Source organism: Phoxinus phoxinus (genome assembly GCF_949152265.1).
Source record: "Phoxinus phoxinus genome assembly, chromosome: 13".
Classification (NCBI taxonomy): domain Eukaryota; kingdom Metazoa; phylum Chordata; class Actinopteri; order Cypriniformes; family Leuciscidae; genus Phoxinus; species Phoxinus phoxinus.
The window spans coordinates 32,879,296-32,890,281 of NC_136888.1; the positions used below are offsets into that span (position 1 = coordinate 32,879,296).

General features: G+C 36.2%; 1 protein-coding gene across 1 annotated transcript; it reads left to right on the forward strand.

The window, feature by feature from the left end:
- The first annotated feature begins 128 nt into the window (after positions 1 to 128).
- On the forward strand, positions 129 to 7,735 carry crls1 (cardiolipin synthase 1). The gene is made up of 7 exons (XM_079633642.1): positions 129 to 748; positions 2,438 to 2,575; positions 2,686 to 2,815; positions 4,979 to 5,064; positions 5,520 to 5,588; positions 7,169 to 7,260; positions 7,356 to 7,735. Exons 1-7 carry the CDS (start codon positions 311 to 313, stop codon positions 7,444 to 7,446), a joined length of 1,044 nt encoding a protein of 347 aa, XP_079489768.1. The 5' UTR covers positions 129 to 310; the 3' UTR covers positions 7,447 to 7,735.
- The last annotated feature ends 3,251 nt before the right edge of the window (positions 7,736 to 10,986 follow it).

Consider the following 10,986-nt stretch of genomic DNA (forward strand, 5'->3'; position numbering starts at 1 on the left):
GTATCCTCTTCCATCAACATCAAATTATATTTCCACTTAATCTGAAGCATTTAATATGCATTAGTTTATTTTTATTATGATGCGTATTAGAGCGCGGCCCCTTTAATACCCGCCCTTTTTTGACAACTGTCGTAAACATTAGTAGGCGGGTCGGAACACGGCAGGGCAAAAGCATGTGGGTCGCCAGTGCAATGAATGTCTGAAATATAAAGGAATATGAAGGAATTAATTTCGAAATATGCTGCTGGATGCTCGGTTAAACAGATCGCGGATATATATCATCAACTCTGATTGAGATAAAGCAGCTGACATGTTTTTGGCAGCTTGTTTGGCGAAGAGCTGGTTCGGCTGTGCTAAAGGACACACACACAGACTGAGCGTCAGCACTGCTGCCACCTGCCACTACAGAAGATCTGCAAACACACGGCTGACAAACACTACAGCACAACAACTCACATGGCTTCAGAGACTGCAGACCTGTGGGCCAGATCTGGACCCCCTCAGCTCGGTGATGTGCAGAGCAAAGCTACAGAAGTGCAGGCTTCATCATCACCTGCCAGCCTCGAGCAGCTTCACTGCTGCCAGTGTGTGTGCTGCTGGCTACAGTGGGTTTTGTACTGACGCATCTAGAAAGACCGTTTTGGAAGAAAAATGTTCAAAGCAGGACTCAAGGGAAAAGGAGGAAGTTCAAGGACAGGGAGACTCACCAGCTCCAGCTAAAGAGGGGCATTTCCAGTTTAAAGAGCTGGTGAGTCCGATTTGAGTTATTACACTCTTATTTTTACACTTGTTTTTGACTTTCTTTGTAAAGTTTCTATGTCGGTTCTACTTCTGTGTAAAGTACGTCTGGGTTTTTATTATTATTATTATTGGTGTCCGGGTAACTACAGGGGCCACAAGGTGAAAACACCTATTATTATTATTATTATAAATGTATAGAAGTAAGTTAAGTTAATTAAATTATATTTAAGTAAATGTTACTTATATATATATATATATATATATATATATATATATATATATATATATATATATATATAATTTAATCTATTTATTATCATTAACTTAAATTCGTTAGTTTAATAAAAAATAATTATATATATATATATATAATTATTTTTTATTAAACTAACGAATTTAAGTTAATGATAATAAATAGATTAAATTAAATCAAACAATAATTAGATATAAATAAATAAATAAATAAATAAATAAATAAACAATAAAAAACTATGGATCTAGTATTGTGTCACTTTGTGGTTGTCAAACAGTGGATCAGGGTCATAGTTAAAGGTGAAAACACCTATTATTATAAAAAATGTATATATATAAATGTATAGAAGTAAGTTCATTAAATTATATTTAAGTAAATGTTACTTTATATATATATATTTTAGGGCTGTCAAAAGATTAATCGCATTCAAAATAAAAGTTTGTGTTTAAATAATATATGTGTGTGTTCGGTGTATAATTATTATGTATATATAAATACACACACAACACAAGCATGTATACATGTAAGATTTTTTTTATATTTATATATAAAATATTTATATATAATATAAATGTATATACAGTACATAAATGCAAATATTTCTTAAATATATACATGAATGTGTGTGTATTTATACATAATAATTATACACAGAACACACATATATTATGTAAACACAAACTTTTATTTTGAATGCGATTAATCCTGATTAATCTTTTGACAGCCCTAATATATATATATATATATATATATATATATATATATATATATATAATTATTTTTTTATTAAACTAACGAATTTAAGTTAATGATAATAAATTGAGTCAAACAATAATTAGATATATATAAATAAATAAACAAATAAACAATAAAAAACTATGGATCTAGTATTGTCACTTTGTGGTTTTCAAACAGTGGATCAGGGTCATAGTTAAACATTGATGTTGTAATGATATTTTCTAAAAAAAAAAAAAAAAATGTTTGTTGTTTTCCAGTAAAAATAGTTAGAAAATCAAATTGTGGTGTTCTTTACAGTAAATGAAGTTTGCTTTATTATCAAACATATTTTATAGGACTGTCCTGCTTTTAATACATTAGAAAACATTTCAAGTAAGCTCACTTAAAGACTTGTTTAGTAAGATTTTACTAGAAAAGGCTTCAGATTGTTTTATCATATGTTAGTGTTGTTAAAAATCTTCAATAATATTATTTGCAGTATTTTTATTTTCTGTTTTGCTTGTTCTTTTATTTATTTTTTAGTTATGTAACTCTTGTTTTTTTATAATTCAGTTTTTGCCATGAATATAGTCATAGATGTGGACATGGCATTTATAAAACTATACTGATACTTCTATATATCTACAGCGTCATGCATTTTTAAGTGTGTTAAATATATTTTGTGCATACATATCCATAATTGAATGTAATGCCATTTCTTCACAGTATGAGAATCCATGGACGATCCCGAATTACCTCTGTATAGCCCGGATCGTTCTGTCTCCTGTCGTGGGATACTTAATCATGGAACAGTACTTTCACGTCTCGCTGGGGCTTTTTTTACTGGCCGGAGCAACAGACTTGGTGAGTTGAAGAGAACGTGACCTAATCTCATGATGTGTAATGCTTAGGGATTTTATAATGGACTGTCCTAAAGGGGATTTTGTTGTGTTGATCAATGGTTTTGCTTTCAGCTGGACGGCTACATCGCCCGTAACTGGCCCAATCAGAAGTCGGCTCTGGGCAGCGCTCTCGATCCATTGGCTGATAAGATTCTCATCAGCGTTCTTTACGTCAGTCTGACATATGCACAACTCATCCCTGGTGAGATGATGATGGTTATTTTCTGTCATTATTTATTCACAACTGTAGCTTAATTTCTTTAAAGAGGACCTATTCTGCTTCTTCACATGTTCCTCTTTCTTTAGTGTGTAATGTTGCTGTTGAGTTCTTCTCTATATCAGTGTCAGTGTTTCTGAACTCCTGAAACGCCTCCATTGTAGTCTTGAGTTTCTTCCGGGAACAAATACGTCACAATATTCCTCATTATAATAATTAATGCGCAGAATAAAGGGGCGGGGCCTGGTGGAGTTAGTTAGTAGTGTGTTAAACTGGTGGTTATGGTAAGGGGCGGGACATTTCCCAAACACACTCGAAGCGCTCGACCAATCACAACACACTGATCCAGCCGACCAATCAGAGCACAGTGTGCTTTTCAGAAGGAGGGGCTTCATAGCGACAGGAAGTAAACGGGTGTGTTTCTCGAAAGCATCGTTAGCCAACTATGGTCGCAAGTTCTGTCGTTATCAGCAGTTCAACGAGTCTGTGTTTCCAGAAACCATCGTTCCAACGAACATTCACAAACTTGTGTGTTTGTAACGACAGCGTCGACCTGCGGTTAGAAGCAGTTTCTTGTTTGCATGACATGTGGACTCAATAAATCCTGATCTTGAGCCAAATAAGCAATCTGACATTCAGTGCAATCTGTGTCTTTTATTTAGAATACATACACATTTCATTTACGTCTTTTAGTTTGTCAAGAGATTGAAAGCACCGTTTTTGAAGAGTGCGCATGTGTGAACGAGCTCTAGTGTGTAAGAACGAGACTATGATTGAATCTGGAAACAAAGCAAAATAACTGAGAAAAATTTGAAATAATCTTCATATGCCTTGTCCGTAATTTATATCAAAACATCTAGCATTAATTAAATCTCAAACAGTTTTATTAAGAGAAGTTATTATCCACCACATGCGAGACGTCATTAACTAACGTGGTTTAACCACCAATTTGCGACAACATGGTTTCAGGAAACAGTCGTGACTAGCTAGTTGATTTCTTCAACAATGTATCGTACTATGATAGTGAAGCAGCGAGTTTCATCGTTGTACGGGAAACACACTCCAGAGCGTTACTGGCAGACTGGGAAGAGAGGAGCCGCAATAATGGAGAATATGAGGAAAATAATGTTTTCAAGATTTTGTAAAATGGCATAATGGGTCCTCTTTAATAACCAATTTGAAATGTATCCAAACTCGCTTAGAGTTCACTTCTCACAGTGTTGGTTTATTAATGTTCTTTTAACATCCTTTGTGTGGTTTGAGCAACCACTTACCATCTTACAACCGTTATGCTTCATCTCCCCATATTTGCATAATTAGTTATTCACTTTTTCAGGAAGCACATTGTGCATAATAGAGACAGTGTATTTAGGCCACGCCCACCGGGGGGGAAACAATCTAACCGCCTCCATTGACTCTGCATTGCGCGAGGCTCCTCCTGGTCATTTCTTGCTTCTAACTAAAGACAGAAAAATGTCTAAAAGCTGCTGTGTGACGAGGTGTACAGAAAACAAGCTAAGAAACCCAGAAATAAGTTTTTATAAGCTGTCGACCCCAAAAAACAAGTGTTTAAGGACTTAAAAGTGGATCCGGCAGTTGAGACAGAGCGTAACGTGTCTCATTACTCTGAGAACTAGCGTACGCCGCTGGACGAGAACGTCATCGGCAACACAGGATCGCTTATCTTACAGAAATATAATATATAAAACTGACATTTGGATATTTGACTCGCCAGTGACCAAATGTTTAACTCACTGCACACGTAACGGTGTTTCTAGTGCATACTGAGTGTCAGGATCCCACTATTTACACATTCGTTCCAGCCTGATCCACTTTTAAGTCCTTAAACACTCGTTTTTTTGGGGTCGACAGCTTATAAAAACGTATTTCTGGGTTTCTTAGCTTGTTTGCTGTACACCTCGTCACAGCAGCTTTTAGACATTTTTATGTCTTTAGTTAGAAGCAAGAAATGACAAGGACGCAGCCTCTCGCAATGCAAAGTCAATGGAGACTGTTGGATTGTTTCCCCCCCCGGTGGGCGTGGCCTAAATACGCTCGGTCTCTATATAGCAGTTAACTCAAACATCTGTTTAGTTCTAGATTGCAAACTCGTTCAGATCTCTAAACTCATGCTGTTTTTCCTCAAAGCTCCTCTGACAGCACTGATCATATCCAGAGATGTAGCGCTGATCGCTGCGGTTTTCTATGTGCGATACAAAACAGTTCCTCCTCCAGTAAGTGAAGATATTTGAGCCGAACTTTGTGGTGCTTTCTATCATATTTCAAACAGAAAATTATAAGGATTGCAGTAGTCCGATTAATATTTCATCATTGCACTTGTTTATTTTATATGGACTGTGGGATAGGTTTAAAAAAATCATTACTTACCCTCATGTTGTTCCAAACCTGCATGAGTTTCTTTCTTCTGTTGAATGTTGGTAATCAGACGGTAGCCATTGACTTCCATAGTATGGACACTAAAAATACATTACCAACATTCTTCAAAATATCTTCTATTGTGTTCAACAGAAGAAAGAAACTCATACAGGTTTGGAACAACTTGCGGGTGAGTAAATGATGACCGATATTTGGGTGAACTATCCCTTTTATCCGTGTCCTCAGACATAAGTGTGTTTAACAGTTCATGAAGTAACACTATTTGACGTTTGTCTTTATTTTTTCTGCACAGGTAACACTCAGTAAATTCTTCAACCCCTGCTACACCACTGCCCGACTCAGACCAACACTCATCAGCAAGGTGGACTAAAACATAGAGATCTCTCTCTTCAGAAAACCATGTTTTAACTAAAGTTTCAGTTTGTATTTCTACCAATATCAGATTTGAATAACTCTGAACCAAGAATACATAGAAATTTAAGCCAATACTGATAGTAGGCCTGTCACGGTTATTAATGAATCGTCTGATCATAGTATTTGAGATAACCGCAATAATTGTGCAGCCATTCAAATGAGTATAATATTTAAAAAAACAATATATATAAAAAAAAAAATATATATATATATATATAGTAAATATATATATAGTATAATTCAAATATACTAAAATTATTTTATAATATAAATATTATTTATATATTTCTGTGAAATGAATGATGTTTGTATAATTTATTATTTATACAACATGGTAAAAATTATTTCTATTTTTCTGTGAAAATTTATATTTATATAAACAATTATTTATTACATTATAATAAATCATTATTTATGTAAATATTATACATTTTCAATTAATTCACAGTAAATCATATAGGCCTAATTGTATTATAAATGTTGTTATTATTATATTGTATACGATTCCAAGTAAAAACAAAAATGCATTATGCTTACACTGTAAGTGACATGAGCAAAACAAAATTAAATCGTTAATTGCAATTATTTGTATGACTATTAATCGTCAGCACAACATTCATGATTGTGACATGCTTGACTGATAGATGATAAAACCATTATGATGGTCAGTGTTATATATCTATATTCTTTTGTCTTTTCCTTGAAATCCTTGAAAGTTTGTGAATCGGAAAAAAAAATTCAAGTCCCTGGAAAGTTGTTAAAAACAAACATAATAGATACAAGACCTTGAAAGTGCTTTAATTTATTTTGTGCAAGAAGTTTTCTGGAAAAAAATCCATATTATTCCCTCCGGTCCGCTAATGTGTTATTTCGCCAACACTTCGTGGCCTATACACACTAGCTTGCTTGATTTACGTTAGTTATGCGCATTTACACTATTCATTAAAGGAGTAGTTCACTTGAAAATGAAAGTTAGCCCATGATTTACTTCTCCTCAAGCCATCCTAGCCTTTATATAGGGAGCTATACAGTTGGTTACAGGACATTACACAAGTTTTTATTTTTTTAACGCCTCCAGATGGCACTTTTCTCACTTCAAATTTTTTTTTAAAGACCTCCACTCTATTTTAATGTGAAATATTGCATTTATTGAAAAAAAATATATATATAATAATATTATATTAGTTCTAATGGAAAAAAATTGCTCATAAAAAAATTCTAAATATTGCATAGAATCCCTTCAAAATTCTAAATAATAATAAAAAAAATATAATATTATTGAACAAAAATTTATTACATTGGTTTTCCTAAAAATAAAAAAAAAGTTACATCAAGGCTTCGGTCACTTTTGACCGCGACGGAGCCGAGTATGACCCCTAAATGAAGAGGACCAGAGGGTTAGGTCCTTGAATTTGAGGGTATTGGACCTGGAAAGTCCTTGAAAGGTCCTTGAATGTGAGGTTAACCGAGGTGTGGGAACCCTGTGATATGTACAGTAAGATTAAAAAAAGTGTGTGTGTGTTTCAGATCAACACGGCAGTGCAGTTGTTCCTGGTGGCGGCGTCTCTGGCGGCTCCTGTGTTTCACTACACTGACAGTGTTTTACTGCAGTCACTGTGGTCAGCCTTCACTCCTGATATCAGGCATTTATCATCATCACTCACATTATTCCAATCATTCAGTCCAACTAAATGAATGTGTGTTGTGTCGGCAGGTACATCACCGCAGTGACGACCACAGCGTCTGCTTACAGCTACTATCATTACGGTAAAAAGACTGTCGAGATTCTGAACAAAACCAAGTAATCGTGCAGTCATCGGCTCGGATACATTCGGGAATCCTGGGAAAAATCAGTCATTGTGAATAATGGAAATGAATGCCAGGATCTTACTTCTGTAACGGAGGCACTTTAGTCTGTATAAAGTCAAAAATTATTTTGATTACAATATTAAATTCATGTGGTCACTTCTGATTTTATTTTATTTTTTATCACTTTTAATGAACTTTGGGTCAATTTTGAAAATAAAAAATGGACATCAAATACACAGTTGTGTTTTAAAAACAAGTTTAAAAATAAAATATTTCAAAGTAGAATGTATTGTAATGTGACTGTAGATTTGCATTGGTGTTTAACAGCTTTTACTGAAACATTCTGAGATTACAAGCATTAGAAAATCAGTGTACAACTTGTGTTTCCTTCAAGAAGAAATACAACTATAGGTAGTCTAAAAAAATAGAGAACATTCTGGATCAATGGTTAGATATTGACATGAATATTGGTGAGGAGCAAAGTCCAAATTGCCTGAACTGCTAAGAATAATCTGCTTTCATATTGAACTTGTTTTTCCAAAACTGGAAAAATTAGAATATGGTGCAAAAGTTCATTTATTTCAGTAATTCAACTTAAAAGGTGAAACTAATTTATTATATAGACTCATTACATGCAAAGTGAGATATTTCAAGCCGTTATTTTGATGATTATGGCTTACAGATTATGAAAACCTTTTCACAATATTCTAATTTTGAATTTGGGGTTTTCATAAGCTGTAAGCCATAATCATCAAAATTATAACAAAATAAAGGCTTGAAATATCTCACTTTGCATGTAATGAGTCTATATAATATATTAGTTTCACCTTTTAAGTTGAATTAAATTAATTTTTGCACCATATTCAAATTGTTCCAATTTCACCTGTACAAATTGACCAACTGTTTTAAGTAGTCATTAAATATAATAATTAAATGCATTAAAGTGAAACATTCATTCATACTGTAGTTTTAAAGGATAAAATGTAGGTTTGCATGCACTAGTATTTTTTGTACTTCGCAAATGACAAAGTATACTAATTTGAACGTGTGTGTGAGTTTAAAATCACCTTGTGATTCTGTGTTCTTTCATGTATGGATTTCATTCACTGGGCTTTAACAAAATGTGCAGTTCATATTTATTAATATATTAATTTGGCCGTGCGTGAACACGGTTGAACACATTTAGCATAAAATCAAAAATACATTTTGTAAATGCACAAAGTTGTGGAGCTTCACCTCCAGCTATTATGCAGGCAATGTTTTGGAATATATATGATTTAGCATGGGGGGAAATAGCTTTAGCTACACTTATAGGGGATAAAGTTGAACTGACCGCTGTAGTTACTGGAAGCCAGGCCTCGTACAGGACAAGGTAAGTTCCTCCTCTCTTTTTGTGGGTTCCTAAGGGTTGTAAAATGCGAGATGTAGGTTCTCCACTGGTTGTGTCTTAGACTGTTTATACAGGCAGAAGCCCAGTGTTCCCATGATCAGCATCTCTGTTCAAGGAGCTATACAGTATGAGCACAATGAAGGATTTAAATCTGATCTACTCACACAGATCTTCTTCCGTCTCTGGCTTGGATTGTATAATGCACGACGCGTTATTGGAGCTGAAGTTGCAGTGATGTTTGAGTGTGAGTTTCTCTGGACGGGTTCAGGAATGCACATGTTGTCGAGTGAGAAGAAGTTAAGCGGTGAACTGCTGAGATCTGACGAGGTTTCTCACGTTTAATTATCTGATCGAGAGACTGTCTGCATGTGCTGTGTGATATGTGTCGTCTTCACTCTTCAGGTGCGTGTAAATCAGTTGTTCAGGAAGCTGGACGTGATCATAAGTCGTGTGTGTGTGTGTGTGTGTGTGAGGGACTGACCCGGCACCATGCTCACCCCGCACCGACTGCTTCCCTCCTGCATTTTTATCTGACGTCTCCTTGATAACACACACTTGACAAACGGTTCCTGAAGGAGGATTGTCTTTTCCACTCTGGGAAATTCTAAATGAAGCATTTGTAAGTAAAACAGTTTTTTAACCTGCAAAGACTGAAAGTGTGCAGTTGAGCTTAATCAGATTTCACCATTAAATCGACTTGTGTTGCTGTTATGTATATTGATTTTGATGTTACCGCCAACATTTTACAACAGATACAATATTTACACTGTACTATAATCTTTTTAACATGTATGCAGGGTTTGACTTTGAATTTCAAGATTGATCTACTTTTTGGCTGTTTTTTGGAGGCTAATTTGTGTGTGGTCCTGAAAAGGAGTTTTGTGCTTGAGGATTGTTTTTGTTTTTTCTTTGGATATGTTGCATTGGCAATCATGTAGGTCTTTGGTAACGTATAAACAACACAAGATTAATTTACATTCACTTACATTGCAAGAATGTCAATATAGTGATCGTGTGGTTGATGCATATTAATGAAATAACCAGCATCAATATGCATCAAACACACCATCCATCCCTCCCTCTCTCCATCCATGTATCCCTCCATCCACCCCTCTCTCCATCCCTCACTCCCTCTCTCCATCCATGTATCCCTCCATCACTCTCTCAATCCATCCATCCCTCCATCCATCACTCTCTCAATCCATCCCTCCATCCATCACTCTCTCAATCCATCCCTCCATCCATCACTCTCTCAATCCATCCCTCCATCCATCACTCTGTCCATTCCTCCATCCATCACTCTCTCCATCCCTCCATCCATCACTCTCTCCATCCCTCCATCCATCACTCTGTCCATTCCTCCATCCATCACTCTGTCCATTCCTCCATCCATCACTCTGTCCATTCCTCCATCCATCACTCTGTCCATTCCTCCATCCATCACTCTGTCCATTCCTCCATCCATCACTCTGTCCATTCCTCCATCCATCACTCTCTCCATCCCTCCATCCATCACTCTGTCCATTCCTCCATCCATCACTCTGTCCATTCCTCCATCCATCACTCTGTCCATTCCTCCATCCATCACTCTCTCCCATTCCTCCATCCATCACTCTGTCCATTCCTCCATCCATCACTCTGTCCATTCCTCTATCCATCACTCTCTCCATTCCTCCATCCATCACTCTCTCCATCATCCATGCATTCCTCCATCCATCCGTCCATGCATCCCCTCCCTTCATCCATCCCTCTCTCCCTCCATCCATCCATCACTCTCTCAATCCATCCCTCCATCCATCACTCTCTCCATCCATCCATCCATTCCTCCATCCATCACTCTCTCCATCCATCCATCCATCCATTCCTCCATCCATAACTCTGTCCATTCCTCCATCCATCACTCTGTCCATTCCTCCATCCATCACTCTGTCCATTCCTCCATCCATCACTCTCTCCCATTCCTCCATCCATCACTCTGTCCATTCCTCCATCCATCACTCTCTCCATTCCTCCATCCATCACTCTGTCCATTCCTCCATCCATCACTCTGTCCATTCCTCCATCCATCACTCTCTTCATCCATCCATCCATCCGTCCATGCATCCCCTCCCTTTATCCATCCCTTTCTCCCTCCATCCATACATCA